The sequence below is a fragment of the Parasteatoda tepidariorum genome, chromosome 7, assembly GCF_982258835.1.
Source record: "Parasteatoda tepidariorum strain Cologne lab strain chromosome 7, Ptep-v5.0, whole genome shotgun sequence".
NCBI classification, from domain to species: Eukaryota; Metazoa; Arthropoda; class Arachnida; order Araneae; family Theridiidae; genus Parasteatoda; species Parasteatoda tepidariorum.
The window spans coordinates 24,353,833-24,371,430 of NC_141761.1; the positions used below are offsets into that span (position 1 = coordinate 24,353,833).

Consider the following 17,598-nt stretch of genomic DNA (forward strand, 5'->3'; position numbering starts at 1 on the left):
CACTTTTTTGGTTCACTATATCCACAAAAAATAACATTACACATACGTAGCAAGGCACGGGACCGAACATTTCGTTCACTATATCCGAGAGTTCACTATAAACCGTGTCCATTATAGCGGGGTTTGACTGCATTTAGGTCAGTATTCATAATGCTTAGTTATCATGAATAACGACCATTAAAATTGGGCAATTTGATAAATTTGAATTTCTTTTACGATAATTTCTCACATTGCCCGGTCATTATAAATACAGCTATTATTTCTTTGGGCACTTTGATTAATTGACAGCAATGGGACAACCACGTGCGTGTGGTGTGATTCTGGCTGGCCAATGTTCTCCAGTAAATGTTGACAATCAAATTAGTCACTTTGGTGCATGTCCGAAATATTTATTACATCCAATTTGATACTAATTTATTCGTGGATATAATTACATTTATTCGATATTTTAATATTTACTGACGATAGATTAGAACAAACATCAGTGTTTGGAGTATCGGGCAAATATATACCGGGCAATGGCACTGGACTTTGAGAAAATATCAGTGTAGGGTATACCGGGCAAATGTATACGGAGCAGTGGCACTTGACCTTAAAAAAAACATCAGTGTAGGGTATACCGGGCAGTGGCACTTGACCTTAAAAAAACATCAGTGTAGGGCATACCGGGCAGTGGCACTTGACCTTAAAAAAACATCAGTGTAGGGCATACCGAAGAGTGGCACTTGACCTTAAAAAAACATCAGTGTAGGGCATACCGGGCAGTAGCACTTGACCTTGAAAAAACATCAGTGTTGGATATACCGGGTAATGGCACTTAACCAGACCTAGTATGACTATAGACCTTTGGTAAATGTCCGAAATATATACTAGGTCTAGTGCCACTTTTGCTATAGCTTAAATATTTAAAAAAAATTAAACAAAGCGTTTGAATCAATTTTTAACTGATACCGAAATTATTGCTTTAAAATTAAAAAAAATAATAAAAACTGCGCCAGATAAGAGTAATTGAAGTAGTTGCTTTATACAGCGCATGTGCGGAAAAAAATTTTAAAAAAAATTATCCAGGTGCATCTGAAAGTGGATGAATATCCCAAGACACCCTGTGGCTGTGTGTGACACAAATTGCCCACTTGACTTTTAGCATTATACATAATGACCGGGCAATGTAATAATTGCAACATAATTTATCATTTTGTCATATCCTTTTGGGCACTTTTTAAATTGCCCGGGCATTATAAACAATGCCCAATTATTTACATTGTCCGTGACATGTATATATATATTTTAATTCATGATTCTTGGTCTGAATGATCGGATACGTTTTCAATTTCGATATATGCTCATCTTTTTATGATTATTTCTATTTATTTTCTTTTGTTCCTCCCTAGAGATTATGCCCTATTTTGGGGGGCAATCGTCTCAAGATTAAGAACCCCTGCTTTAGATCATACATATATATCGCTTGATTTAGTTTACAAACCATATGTTCTCAACTGCGAATTTCAAATCCTTTAGGTTGACATAAATACAAAGTTTCTGTTAAATCCACGCACCGGTAAGCGCTTTTAACACGTAACTGCTCAAATTTTAAGCGGAAAACACTTACTAATAAAATAAATGTCTTATAATTAATACATTTACTACAGTCGAAAAAATTATATATATTTAATATATTATACATAATATATTATATTATACATAATATATTATATTATATCTATATTCCATTTACCTATTTAAACCCTTGTGTTACCTACCGAGGCTTAAATTTCTTGATCTTGTTTTTATTATCTCGCTTAACATTGCCGGGTAGACTATATTAGAGGGTGCCCCTTGATCTGCGCGCGAAGTCCAGCACTTTACGGTAGCACAGCTTAACGAGGACCAATACCGCACACCCTCGGTCCCTACGCAGACTGATCCATGTGGTCACCCACCCGCACACTGACCGCAGCCAGTGATGCTTGACTTCGGTGATCTGCTGGGAACCGTGTCTTAACGATCAGTCCACTGCGGGACGTGTTTTGGCTGTCATTCCTGTTACCACAGTGTTTCGCGCAAACAGGAATGGCGCCAAACATTAAGTCGCCGATTTCGCCAAGGGGCAAACTCAAGTATATTTTCACCCTACTTGTTTCGAATCTTCAAGTTTAAATGAAAATAGTTCAGGATGAAATTTTAGTCCGTATATTGTACAAATTTTTTCCAAGTCGTTTGCCGATCGTAATCTCACTGTTTGAGATTGTGTAGTATACTGGTTATCATAAAGTAAGGAGAAAAAAATCACAAAAATGTCCATAACTTGTAAAGTTACGTATAGACTTTAATAAAATGAAACAGGCACATATAATATAGTATAATATAACATAAAATGTATCAACCAGACAATTATAGTTTTACAGAAATTAACAAGTGTATGAATTGAATCAGATGCATCAGTTTGGAATAGAAAAAGTGCTTTCAGTATGAAGTATAATCACCTCTAGCAGCAATACATTGATGTGTGATGCTTTCAATTATGCGTTCTGCCCGTTCTATCGGAAGTGCGAGCCATTGCTCTTGCAAAGTAATTATTTGATTACCGTCGTTGAACAGTTGACCCAATTTTTGGGTTTACGGCTACTACTGTTCAACTCCGTAGCCTTGTAATTGTGAACCCAATCCAGAAGACAAAAGAACTCCTCTGAATCAAATATTGGCAGAAATTTGCCTTCGTTGAGGATTTTTTGATGGAACGAACCCGCATTTGCTTTACATGGAAAGGAATACCTCCGTCAGGACGCTTACCCATAATCCGTCTACCACTGAGGGTATTTTACGTCATCAATGTGGTCGATGCGTGCCGGGTGCGGAGTTCGTATCGACCAACCATTGCTGGGATTTGAGCTCTGTTCACCTCATCGGAAGACGAATGCTCTGCCACCATGACTCTAAAGAAGAGGATTGAAAACAGCTACACGCCTTTCTAACGCATCTAAAATTAGATCTGTCGTGATCTACGTGATTAGATTTTTCGGGAAACGTGATCAGACGCACCAACTGCAATTGCCAAGGTGCCAAACGAATTTTAATTTTGCAATTTCTAAAAAAAAATGCATGTAGCTGTTTGCCCAACGATGGCTACGAGTTAAACTCTAGAATTGGTCCCCTTCTGTGATATTTTTTAGTTTCTTTTGGGCCGCTGCCCAGTAATTGCCATGAATTGGAGATTATTCACCCGCAGATCACGATACAGAAATCTTTCCACTCCAAACATTCTTGATATGACTTAAGTCCGGTGATCGAGCTGCCACTCTATTCGCTGAAGATCGAATCATCCATGATGGGAGTCTGCGTTCATCCAAAGAGATTCCACCTTATACACAGACACTGCCTCCTTGGTATGTATCTTTTTTACGAATGTTTGACGGGTGATATCAGGTTCCAGGATCTCTTCAAATCAAACAGCGCCTACTATTGCTTTGGAGAATAAACCTGGACTCATCTGTGAAGAGAACAGCCCTCCATTGCTCAGTCGTTCAATGGACATGTTTCTTCACCCAACTCAAACGTTCTCTTCTATGGCTTGACGTGAGTGTCACGCAAATGGTCGCCTAGCGAATAAACCATGCTCGTGAAGCTTCTACGCACAGGAGACGTTGACACCAATCTCTCGGTGGCTGTTCGGTATGTGCTGGTAAGAGTAGGTATAAAATATAAACTTTATCAAAATATACCCTGAAGTGTACCCTAAATTATATCTAGAATAAATTTTCAAAAAATTTCGAGTACGGCGGCGAAGTTTAAAATAATTAACCGTGAATTCAGTAAACCAGGGAGAAGGGTCATTCCATTGACTCATTCGACTTTCGAAATTTAAATTGTAGATGGAACTGTTTAGCACTATTTAGAAAATTTATTCCAAAGCAGCAGTAAGAAAAAAATCGTATTGCATTGATTTTTTAGAAAGTTTGACCAATTATGTATTATTTTTTAAATATAAGAGCCATAAAACCATTATTTAACATAAAACTTATTTTAATATTATTTTAAGTATTTCAATTTAATGTACTGTTTTACTAAATGCATAATCCAAAATGGAAAATAGAAATTTTCTTAACTTCAAAAAATTATGGTCCTGCAGTGGACTGATCGTAAAAACACTGTTCCTAGTAGAACACCGAAGTGAAGCATCACTGGCTGCTGTCAGTAAGCGGGTGGGTGACCACTTTGATCAGCCAGCGTAGGGACCGAGGGTGCGTAGTATCAGGCCTTTGTTAAACTGTTCTGCCGTAAAGTGTTCGACTTTGCGTGCAGGTCGTCATGCTATCAAAGCAGGGAGCCATCCCGTCGCCAATGCTCATTGCGTAGCTCTAGTACGACATAAATAAAGTATCTATTTACCTAAAAAAATAAGATGCAAATAAATGTTTAATTAAGCCGCGTGTCGTTCACATCTGCCGAGCCTTGAAAATGGCAACGTTTGAAGCAAAAGATATAGCGCTCAAAAATAGGCATCCATTTTCAAGACTCACCAGACGTAAATGAGGAAAATAAATGAGATTTGAAACAAAAAAAATGGTTGGTTGCCAACAAAAAATAAGAGTGAAAAAAAAACTAGAAAAACAGTGATAGCTAAGTGTGAAAAAAAAAGGAATACCTTACCAGTGCAGCCTTAGCTACACTCGACAAACCAGACGCGCTTTAAAATATAGACTAAAGATTAGTCAGTTATCAAGAATGCGATAAATCATGCATTGCTGTCCATTCTTGGGGATAAATTCAATTTCAATACTGCCAAAACTCATAGCACCGCACTACTGTCACATCAACTGATCTTGCTGCCCCAGAAATATTTTTGTTCGTATGAATGGTTCTTCCCTTGTTAAGGGCATGAATTCTTTACCATCTTTCCATAGAGAATGGAAATGCATTTTGCTTCTCCCGGCTACTGGTTTTTTTAATAGTTTTGTTTTTACCTTCATATTTTTTCTCTCTCAGACATTGTGCAGCTTTAGTGCAACGTACATAAAGTACCTACCTCTCTTGAATACTGCAATTTTATCTTTCGTTGGTAACTTCATATTTTCTGTCTGAAATCTCTTCTTTTTTTCATTCATGCCTGGCGAATTTTTCCAAACATGTCAAATTTTATTACTATACTCATATTCTTTGTTTTTAATTTAATTGGATTAAGTTTTTACAGTCAATTATACTGTTATATTCGAGTCTCAATCATTATTTTGATCAGGATCTTATGGGTATGAGCTATAAACAAAATGACAATCAGACGTTCCTTTGATCACCGTCATCGATCAGCAGACATTACTAGTCAAAGTTCTTAAGTTTTGTTTACGTTTTTATACCTATTTGTGTGAAGGCGTGGTCTACCACTAGGGAGTGGGATTATCGAATGCTGCATCTTTTATAAATTTATACACGTAAATATATATAGGTCTCATATTCTACAGGGACAAAAAAAAAAAAAAAAAATCAAAGTTGGAACTGAAAACAGCGTTTCTTAAAATATAATTGCTTGAATTATAATCCCATTTAAGTTTAAATTTACATATTAAAAATTATCGGAATTAAGATGTAGGTACTTATAATTCTGTTTCTCCTTTTTTTGTAAGTCTGAAATAAAAGAAAAGTTTTTGATTAAAAAAATTACAATTTATAACACTTAAGAAAAGTTTGAAAAAGAGGTAATTAAGAAACAGACATTAATGGCCAGCGCTGACCAATAAATTTCAAAAACTATTAAAAAGGTATTGTATAAAAAATATATTTCTTAAAAGAATATTTTCAAGACTTTTAAAACTGAAGAAAAATGCATCTATTGCAAAAATATTTTTTCAATTAGTCGTTTATTTGTAATAGAAAAATTAATATAATTTTATGAGTGACCATAGAAAATAACTAATAAATGAAATTATTTGTTATTAATAAATTAAGGAAATTTACTTTGCTTTACTTGATAGAATACTCGAAAGACTGATAGATTAAATGATAATATGCTAACTTTCAAACTAGGTAAACTTTAAAAAAGAGAGCAAATTACAAGCAAAATGATGAAAATTTTAGCTATTTGGAATTCTAGATATAGTAAGAATCTCTCCTCTTATTCTTAGTAAGGAAGAGTTGCTCCTTCCCATGCATTTTTATAAGGAAAAAGAAGAATTATGCATCGCTACATTTAAAACGAACAAATAGAAAGTCAGATGTCCTGTTTCTTCTTTCTTATTCGAAGTAAATTATAAACCTCTTCCCAAAACTGATATAATTTTATAGATGAACAACAAATAATAATTTTTATTAAACAAATAAGAATTTTATTAAATTATATTTTATTATATTATTTGAAAAAAAAAACTAATTAAATTTTATTAAATAAATAAACAATAAGTATTACTCATAAAAAAATCTTATGGAAAAGTAACTATCTCAATATAATAAAGTGAATTTTTTTGGGGGGGGGGATATTAAAAGTCATGCATTTCTCTGGATACCACACCACCGCTTTTTATTTTGCATAGAATCATTCTATAAGTAATAAACATCTATTTAGTGGGGAAAAAATCATTTAATCCAGCCAAACACTTAGCTTGGTAGATTAGGAGTAAATTTCTCTTCACAGATTATATATAAGAAAAGAGGGTTTTATCCATATTAATGAAATGATGCTTAGGCAAGTGGTATAAAAATGTATGCTTTGTTGCAATTTTAGTGTTTGTTTCTATAGGAAAATTGTCAATTACTTTGCCTTCTAATCAAAATCAACTTTTTAAAAAAGGTGTAACACATAATTTCAGTACAATACTGACACTTAAAAATTTAAAGGCATAAATGAAATATTCTTAGTTTTAGAAGCTTTAAATGTATTTTATGTTCTTGATAAAAGAAGGAAAAAGACAAATAATAGGCACAAACCGTTTATTTAAAATAAGAAATACAAATAAAACCATTAATACTAAAAATCAGATCACAAGCTAGATAAATGTTTTTAAAAATAACTTTTTGTAAAGTTTTCCCATATAAAGTATCTCATAAATGCAAAATGTGGACGGATGATGGGGAAAACATTGAAATCCAGAAAATTGAAAATATTCAAAAATGTTTGTGGCGAAACTAATTTTGTAAAAAGAAAACTAGAATCGTCAATGGAATTTTTTGAGTACTTTCAATTCTATCTAAATCCAATTTATTTCCTGAGATATAAGAAAAAAGGCGATGGAATGCAAAAGAATAAGCAAAATATGTACAAATTATATTTATGAATCTAATATTTCATATGTATGAAATATAAACATATGATAAATGAATGAAATTGTGGAATAAAAAGTTTGATTTTTTGGAATGTTAATATGCATTTCAATGTAAGATTTTTTAAATGTAAAACTACTTACATTTTATAGAGAGATGATTGAGAATCCAAATAATTTTTAATACTTTGATTTTAGCAACATTTATAAATTTCTAATGTTTAGCATGTTTCAAAATATCGTGAAACATCATTCCTGAGTTATAGCACGGGTGCCACTCTAAAAATATTTCAAGACTGAGCTTATTTTTTGACAAATTGTATCTAGAGTTGTTTACTAAAATTTTCAGAAATTTATAGCTCACCTTCTCCAAAATGTACTTTTTTATGATAAGGGCTCATATATTAAATCAATTATCTAGTTTTTTTTTTTAACATTTTAATTAATATTTTTAGAGCAAACAAGATGAAAATAACAGCTAACCATGAACATCTTTTTACATTAATCACTGGATAATAAACCACGAATTTTTTCATGAAGCTATCTACTTATTTTTCACTTCACCGTTATTGATTTTTTGTCCTATCTCAATAATTTTTTTTAAAGAAAAAGAAATATTAATAATTATTATAATATTAATCTTAATTTAATTTTGATTAGCATTTCAAAACACTTAAGAAAATAAGAACAAGAAAATTCAGATACAACAATAGTACAAATTTAGTTTAAGCAAGCAGGCAATGAAGTTCAATCTCATTCTTCCATTACTGAGTTACATCATTTCCCAACAATGATGAAAATTAACAATGCTTACTTTAAAATGTTATTTTTACTTAACAGAAAACATTTGTTACATTTTTATGGAAAAACAGAAATTTTAATATCAATAACAGATGAAAAAGAGATTAATTTATGAAACTTAATCTACTGATTTTCTCTCAAAACTGAAGAGTGGCACCCATGTTTACAGTGAGTACAAATTAGATATTTCCTGGAATTGAATAAAACTAAAATTTGAAATTTAAAATATTTGATTCACAAAAATATTATTTTTATATTAATAAGCAGGAGTTAAAATTGGGTAACTTTTTTACAATATTTATTATAAAAAAACAAAAAATTATCCAAAAAAATATAAAAATTTGATAAGTTAAATGTACATCATTTCATAAAATTTGCATTTAGTTATAGAAATATTTTGATTTATAGCTCATTTTTAGAAGAATTCAAATCGCTGGATATATAAGGCAGCCAGGAAAAATTATATACATAGTTGCATGACGATAAAAAAAAATAAAAATATAGAGTAAATAAAAAATTTATCACCAGGATTTTTTTTGTAACATAGATAATATATTACTCATAGCACATTATAGTATTTGAATTTTTTAACATCTACAGAAATTGTTTAGCTATGTATATCAAAAAACATTTTTAAACAATTGCACAAATTACTTAGAATACATGATGCTCTTGTAAAATATGAGAATTGATATCTTCTAAAATGATATAGCAATTGAAGCAAGTCCTAAATACAGATTCTGATATCAAAATATTACATCAGATTCATGACAATTTTTGTTTCAATATGATCAGTTCTTTTTTCCTTAAACAAGGCCAACATGATTGATATGGGGAGACTTAAAAAAAGATCAACATGCCAAGGGTTGCATTGAAATTATAAGAATGGTTTACTTCAATTGAGAATTAAAAAATTACTGATAATGACTTGATACAACAAAATGTGTATAATATGCAATCTTTAGTAACGAGGTTGCATGTTATACACAAGATTGCTGGATCGTTTCCTGTACTCCTGAGCTTTCTTTGTATCAGCATACAAATAAAAAGCAGAAAACATGTGAAAGAACATTGAAACAACAGCTAGGCCATAACCCCAGGACAAATGGTTGAAGGATGGATATTGAAGCCAAGATCTGTCATAGCACATTCCTCCAAACACACTGACTCCAAGAAACATTATGACAGCTGGAAAATATTAGAAAAAAAATAGGTTTCATTAAAAATGTAAAAAAAAAAAGCTTTTTTTATTCCCAATGGTAGGGAAAACAATCAAATACAACAAAGGAGAACAATAAACATCAGAAGGAATCACAAGAAAGTAAAACAAGTAAAACACACAAACAAGTAAAAAAAAAAAAAAAAAAAAAAAAAAAACCAAAGTCATTTTCCCAGAAGCTCTCTCACGTCAATTTAGCAGTCTCAGAGTCAGGTCCATGAAGTGACCTACAGCGATGGAGATGTTTTCGGTTCAAAGGTTCCTTAGAGCCACATAGTCGACAGTGGATGGTCATACTATGTAAGCGATATAAGTGTTCTCCCAGGTTGTTAGGAGACAAGAGGACTACAGCATCTCGACGAGGTTTGTTAGGCAGTGTCTCTAAATCTGCCTTACTCCAGTTCTTATTCTTAATACTATCTCATAGCCAAGAAGAGGTATTTATTTTCATTATGTATTTTAAATATAATGTAAAAAAGTTTGTGTAAAATACTGAATTTATCCCTTTTGATTAAAAATCATTAGCTTAAAAGTATACAAATATTTAACCAATTTAAAATTTTCTTTTCAAGCAAACTTATATTTTGAACTTAACTAAAGAACAATCAATGTGCATATGACCAATAAAAAATTTTATCCTAACAGCAAAGAAAAATTTCACTTAAATTTTTACTCAGGTAAAAATTTTATTTTAGGTCTTTTTTTTTAATCACCTATATTTATGAAATTTCTATAATACTTAAATATTTTTTTTTTAGTAACAAAATTCTTACTTCTGACAATTTTTTTAAATAAAAACTGACAAAAAAATTTAAATTACAAAATTTTGACTACGTTATATTATAATAACTTTTTTAAAAATATAACTTAAAGCTATTGTACAGATATTTTAAATTATTCAATTCTTAATAAGAGTGGAAAAGGAGCACAAAAATGAGTAATCAACTTACAATTAAGAGAAAAATTAAAAATGTACTCAAAATTACCCCCTTTTTTTTAGCTTTTTAATTTTACTCTACCAAGTTAATATTTTGATATTGTAAATCTATACACTTTAAAAAAAATTATCCTAATGATATTAATAGCAATCAAAAATGTCCTCTTAGCTTTAAAATTTTGCACACTTAAGTATACTACTAATGTTTTTATAGTCAAATAATAATGCTCTTTTATTATTTGAAATCTGACAATAAAGGAACTAAACTTGTAATAATTTAACCAAATGAATTAAACACATTGAAAGTTTTTCAAATATTAAAGACCCTAAGGTAATTTACTGTCCCCTTCAAGTGCATTCCATGTAGGTACTGTAATCACACAATAGTTTTTGTCAAATGAATGAACAACTACAGTAGGGAACCGATTATCCGGAATGGGCGGGACCGTCGCTATTCCGGATAATTAATTTTTCCGGTTTTCTGAATCACTACAAAAAGCCGTTTTTTTATCGTTAAACCCAACTAAAAAATAAATAAATTTGGAAATAATCTTAAAAATAAGAATAAACGATGAAGTAATACACTAACGATTATTTCCAAAATGATGGTAAGGTAAACATCTTTAAAAAAAGGAAGAAAAATCGTAAAATCTTATTAGGAAAAAAAAGTTCTTTTAAAAATAGCGAGAAAATGTATCGAATTTCGTTCCGATTTTTTGGTTTTCCGATTTCCGGATAAGGGGTTCTGTACTGTATTTAATTACTTTAAACTATCTATAGTTTATAGAGGTAAGTTATTACATTTTGAACAAATCAAATCTTTTTTATTTGTTTGCAATTTATTCGTAGAAAAATCAAAGAACAGTAATTAAACTAAAAAAAGTCACTCACAGGTTTTTTTAGGGGAATCTACACTCATTTACCCAAACAGAAATGGTACTGCAATTAAATTTTACTGTTCTGTAGAGAAGAGAGTTCTTTGTAACCTAGTAGTAATATTTTACTTAACTAGAGCCATCTATATTGTTTTATAGACACTTTTCGCTATTGGGACAGTAATTAAATGAAAATTACAACCAACAGAATTAACTTACAGAATGGTGCGTAAAACAAAATATATAAATTATTCTAAGAATTTTGATTATACATACTCAAATAGACAATTATACTATATCAAAACATGCATTTACTTCTGTGACACTTTCATACTATAGTTAGTTACTTAAAAAGTTCAGAAATATGTGTTTAGGACAAAAAATAAAAATGACACTTTACCTACTTTTATTCTTTTAAAAATATAATTTAAATGTAAAATGCGTCAGATGCATGCTTTTTTTACGCCTTGGGATTATTTTAATTAAAACATACCATTAAATAATGTAAAAAAATATTTTAATAAGAAATATTGATTAAGAACACAAAAGTTAATGAATTGAAATACTACAAATCAACATTACAAAATCATACACAAAACTGAAAGACACATGCCAAAACAATTAATTAAGCTAGAACAATTGAACATTTTATTATTTTTATACTTTTTTGCCCTTCCTGGTAGCTTTATGTTATCGGATGAAGGAAAAAAAAGTGATTTTTTTATGTTTTTTCTGGACAAATAAGTGACTTTTAACCATTAATTTAGAATTACAATGCAAAACTTTTTATTAAAATTTCAATTTGTACTTATTAGAATTAAATAATTGTAGTTCACAAAAATAGTTAGTAACGACACTAATATTATTTTTATAATAATTTTTGGTGAATGAAATATAACTGTGTGAAATGTTGTAAAATATAGCCAAACTATAATAGATTTTATATAAAATATAATTTCATATATTTTTTAAAATAAGAATTTGGGAACACCATCATAATACATTGTGAAATTATTAAGTTTGATTTTACTTATGATAACCTAACATATGAAGATAATGATAAATAATTTATAAGAACTTGTGATAAAACTAATTTCTGATTGATTAGAGCTGCAATAGCAAATCGCTTTTTCACAAAATATTTATCAAATCTTATGGATTTATCAAATCTTACTCATTCTTTTGGATGTGGCATTGCCAGAGGTAGTTTTACAGAAGGGCAGTGTTTTCACTACAGCGCGAGAACGCGAGAATCTCGCATATTTTTTTCTTTTCTCGCATTAAAAAATGATTACCGCGAGAAATTCGCGCATTCTATAAATCAATTTCAAAATTCGCGAATTTCTCACATTTTGGAAAAAGCTTCGAATTACGCCAATTAGAATAAAATCCATTTCACTTTTCTTCCTGGATCTTTCATTATTTTCAACATTTGCCCCGTTATCTAGATTCCCTATTTACCAGTATTGTTCAGAACTTTTTCGAACAACAGAACACAACCCCTCCAAGCCACGGAACCCCTTTCAGAACACATTTCTCTGCAACCACGTGCTTACCGCAGGTAAGGTTTTTTCATGTAAGACGTTCAAATTTTTTATGCACTAATGTAAGATGGACAAATACCTAGTAAAGGCAAAATCTTCTATGATAATGCAGCAAGAATATTCAATGCTTTAAAAAAATAGAAGACGTTAAAAATGTATTATAATGAAAGAAATTTTTTTTTCAAGTCTATTTGTATTTTTTCAGTTTTTAGAAATCTCACTTAACTTTCTGAAATCTCACCCTGTTTTTGAGAAAGGGTGAGAAATTCTCACCCATTTTTTTTCTATGATGAAAACACTGGAAGGGAGTTAAGTCCGCTGTGTTTTCAAACCAATTTATACTAAATTTGATCAGTCCAGAATCGTGGATTTGTTGATGGTACATACATATAAATATATAGATATATATTATTACAAAAAATGATTGATTATAGAATCTTACATATAATGGATTCACATATGAAGGCAGCAGCTATCAGAAACACTTCAAATTTCATCAAGAACCGCATTAGAACAAGGCTAGTGAATGACAGAGACATCAAAGAAAAAATGACAGCCAACGACATTACTGCTTGAACAAATATTAGCCAGGCTGGAGAAAAAAAAAAGATGTCATTAACAAATATTTACTTCTCACTTAAATAATTTTTTAAATCTATTGGTAAATTGATATCGTTTTTTAGATTGTATTATAAAAAGCCGATAACATTTATTTAAGACATTGAATATAACTCACCACATTTTAATTAACTACATTTGTTTCGAAGATGTTACATTTGCCTAATTATTTATACTGTTTTTTAAAGCTTGTTAAATAAAGAATTAAATGTTTAATAGAGTACAATTAATATATCTCTTTTAAAAATAACCAAAATTCTGATGATTATCTAAAAAAGAATTTTGTATATTTAGGATTTCCACAAAAACTTTCCTTGAAAATAGTAGCTTTAGAAGTCTAATAGAAGCTTATATAAAAAAAATTGTAGTCTAAATAATCTCTTTAGAGGAATAATTAAGATTCTATTTTCATCCATGTAGTGATTTTAGAACAATTATTATAATAAACCAACTAAAAAAATCATTTCATGTTACAACTCAATTGTACAATACAAAAATTTAAAACCTTGCTAGATTAGACTATTTACTATTTCCATTATTCTGTCAAAAGCAGAACAATGCTTTTTTTCTTCTTTTTGTCCACATAAAAATATCATGAAAAAAGAAAGCAAATCCATGGTAAATAAAACTGTAAATTATGATTAAATTAAATAATTGATCAAGATTCAAAGTAAGATAAATCATAAAAAGTTCAAAAAGAAAAAAAAAATACTGATTGAGTGATAAATAACTTTAAGATCTGATTTGGAGATCATGAAAAAAATATAACTTTACAATATTCTGCTTAGATTTTACTAATATTATAACCTTAAAATGAAGAATTAGTTCTAGTTATTTAACTGTAAATAACATCAAACTTTTACAAAAATAAGATTAATTCAAAATAAAACGTCTAAAATTAATAAAAAATACATAGCTTTAAGAAAATTTGTAACAAACTTTTTTATTTTTTAGAAAAGTTCATCATTGGACAAAATATTTGATAAATTAAAAATAATATAAGTTCCCATAATTAACTAGATATAAGAGAACAAATTTATTTAGGAAGATAACAACCACAAAATTTCAAATTCAAAATAAACTACATTGGTAACCTAATCACTTATTTTTAATTCCAACCTATAATTCTAAAACCTTGGAAGAAAATATAATATGCATATTAAAATTTGAGGAAACTAACCTGGCTGCATCCAATCTTTAATATGCATATGAAATTTGTAACAAACTGTTTTTTATTTTTTAGAAAAGTTCATCTTTGGACAAAATATTTGATAAATTAAAAATAATATAAGTTCACATAATTAACTAGATATAAGAGAACAAATTTATTTAGGAAGATAACAACCACAAAATATCAAATTCAAAATAAACTACATTGGTAACCTAATCACTTATTTTTAATTTTTATTTCCAACCTATAATTCTAAAACCTTGGGAGAAAATATAATATGCATATTAAAATGTGAGGAAACTAACCTGGCTGCATCCAATCTCGTATGTTTTGGTATTTATAGCTAAATACCCAGTGACAACCATCAAACAATTCATCATACTGATAAGAAGGATGCCTGTAATTTTTGAAACAGAAGTTCCATAAGCCCATCCGCACAAATTCAGAATAGGTTCTGGAATATGATTCCAACCAATATGGGCTGCAAAATGAAATGAAGAGAATCAATGATGCAAAAAAAGCGAAGATGCTACCCAAGAGTAGGTATGATGATGATCTGGGTTTCGGCGGAGGCGTCTCAACCATGATGAAGCAATGTTATGGTAAATTTACCCTGGAAATCCTATAAAAGAATAATTAGTTAATAGAAAAAATAGTTTTAAAAACATTTTTAAATAGTTTTAAAAACAGTTTACATTTATCAGCCTAAAATTCTGATTGCACAAATTCACAAAAATAAGATTAATTTCAGGGCTCGAAAAAACTCAGAAATTTTACCCGTCCCCGAGGACGGCTTGTCCAACAACGTACTCGTCCTCCTTGGAAATTAACCCGTAGCTTCTAAATAAATAAAAATATAATTTTCTCTTATTTACTACTAACATTTATATAAATTACACAATGAATTAGTAGTTACAAGGATTACAAATACTAGGATTACATTATACAGTAATAAATGAAATATACTAAGTTACTAATTGTAATCTAGTATTTCTTTTATGAAATAATTTAATGACAAAGGTCAAGTTATCTGGAATGTCAATTTATCCGAGGGTACTGTGTTTTTTAAATGAATCAAATATGACGTTTGCCAGTTCCACAATCAAGCCAACGATTTTTGGAGGTTTCTGCACAGAAATCTGAAGGGGGTTTTCCATTTAGGTAGATGTTCATAATTGCTTTTAACGCTTCTTGTTTAAGACCAGTACGTAATGTGTTTTTTTGTAAGTTCATCGCTGAAAAGCCTATTTTAACCGCTGCAGTACTCCCAGACAGAGAAAACATCTATTCCACCAATCGCTGTATGTTGCTGTATTGCGGGTCATTTTGCTGCATTAGGTCTTTATGAATAACTTGGGCTAGGAGGGCTGAAGTTTTCTGGTGCTTAACGATCCTTAGGGCCGTCCGCGTGGACGGCCCTAAGGCCCTATTTTGTAAGTTCATCGCTGAAAAGCCTATTTTAACCGCTGCAGTACTCCCAGACAGAGAAAACATCTATTCCACCAATCGCTGTATGTTGCTGTATTGCGGGTCATTTTGCTGCATTAGGTCTTTATGAATAACTTGGGCTAGGAGGGCTGAAGTTTTCTGGTGCTTAACGATCCTTAGGGCCGTCCGCGTGGACGTCGGATTCGAGAAATCTGTTGTCCGCGGGCAAATTTTGACCGCCGAGGACGGGAGGTTTTTCGAGCCCTGATAAATTTACAGAAGTTGCGTATTCTAAAAATATATTGTGTTTCGAACATAATATTACAGAAAAACATTTGAGCAGCTTCTTAAGTAAAATTTTTAATTATTAAAGAAGAAGGGAGCTAAGATTAATATGCGTGCAATTTCTATGTAATAAAATTGAAGAATAAAGTTGCATAAAGAAAGTTAGCAAAAGGAAATTAAATAACCATAAAAAAAAACATCATCTTGTCTTCCTCACAACTTTGAAATCATTTAAGAAAAAACTTTTTTCAATTGAGTATATGATGAAGGAAGCAAATCTTCAACTATTACCACTAAGATGATTTTATTAAGAAAAGCTAGTTATCACCACCACCAAAAAAAAAAAAAATAGGGAATTACTGTTGGAAAAGTGAAGTGTGACACGGACAATTGATTGGGTAAATTAAAAAAGAAAAAACATTTCTTAATTTTTTAAAAGAAGAATTAATCTTTTCCTAATCAACCATTGTCGTTATATCTGTATCGTGATCTGTCGTGGCAACAATCGCCCAGGTGTCAAATAGATTTAATACTTGTGATTTTTTTTTAATTGCCCGCAGGAAGCTACAAGTTATACCTCTCGAATTAGTCCCTTTTCATGAAGTTTTTTTATAATAAGTAATACATTTTGAGTTGGTCCCTTTCTATGATGTTTTTTTTTTAGTTTTTTGAGAGCCATTGCCAAGAGTTTTAGATTAATCTGCCATAGATCACAATATGGTTATCTCCCTTCATAACATCTATTATCGAGGTTTAAAATTTAAATTCACAGGCAATTTAAAACAATTCTTAAAATTGTGTGTTAAAACCTGATAAAAGTTATAAGAGAGAGAAATATTTTTGTTTGCGTAATAACCTTTTGAGATTTATTGATCAAAAATTTAATCACTAAAGGAGTGTCACTCGGATGTAATTGCAAATTTTAAGAGTTTAATTGAGCAATTATAAGAAAAAGTAAGACTTTAGGCTTTTATCACATTACAATAATAAAAAAAGAGCTATGGAACCCTCAAACAGTATTTTATTTATCATAGATATGTTACATTAGTGTGTTAACAACTAAATGAAATTAAATGTATCAAAGAAACATAAAACAAAACTAGTAAGCGAACATTTTTATGTTAAAATCATATGATCTATGATATGCACAATATTTCTTTTTCAAATTTTTATTATAAGAGGGCAAAATTAAGTTAATTTAAAATATTTAATTTCGTTTAGAGAAACATTTTCTGTTCCATGAATAAATTAAGAGGAAAATGAAATTTTTTTGATTATTAAGTACAAAAAAGTTTAGAAACATTTTCTTTATGTAGATGATAGGTTTAATTTAAATAATAGTAATATTTTAACCTAATTAATTGATTGATAAATAATTACACTTTGACACACCCAAATCAACATACCACACGCAAAAAGTAAATAAACAGTCCATGCGTTTCGGTCACAGGTAAAGAAAAATGTTAACCGTTCTTG

At 30.1% G+C, this 17,598-nt stretch overlaps 1 protein-coding gene across 4 annotated transcripts; it reads right to left on the reverse strand.

The window, feature by feature from the left end:
• Positions 1-6,901: 6,901 nt before the first annotated feature.
• On the reverse strand, positions 6,902-17,566 carry LOC107451525 (uncharacterized). Of its 4 annotated transcripts, none has more exons than XM_043052822.3 (4): positions 17,503-17,566; positions 14,715-15,031; positions 13,063-13,212; positions 6,902-9,233 (listed from the first exon to the last, which is right to left on the reverse strand). In XM_043052822.3, exons 2-4 carry the CDS (start codon positions 14,992-14,994, stop codon positions 9,007-9,009), a joined length of 657 nt encoding a protein of 218 aa, XP_042908756.1. In that variant the 5' UTR covers positions 14,995-15,031; positions 17,503-17,566; the 3' UTR covers positions 6,902-9,006. The 4 variants fall into 4 exon arrangements, with proteins under 4 accessions (XP_042908756.1, XP_042908755.1, XP_042908758.1 ...); XM_043052821.3 differs by having other exon boundaries at positions 17,476-17,562; XM_043052824.3 differs by having other exon boundaries at positions 17,529-17,556.
• Between the last annotated feature and the right edge of the window lie 32 nt (positions 17,567-17,598).

Bases quoted from the DNA above. Each gene is read 5' to 3' on its own strand.
- LOC107451525 (XM_043052822.3), bottom strand. From the start codon at position 14,994: ATGGTTGAGACGCCTCCGCCGAAACCCAGATCATCATCATACCTACTC. The intron at 13,213-14,714 runs GTTAGTTTCCTC...TTTTTTCTCCAG, and splicing joins ACGAGATTGGATGCAGCCAG to CCTGGCTAATATTTGTTCAA. The intron at 9,234-13,062 runs GTAAGATTCTAT...AATATTTTCCAG, and splicing joins CATATGTGAATCCATTATAT to CTGTCATAATGTTTCTTGGA.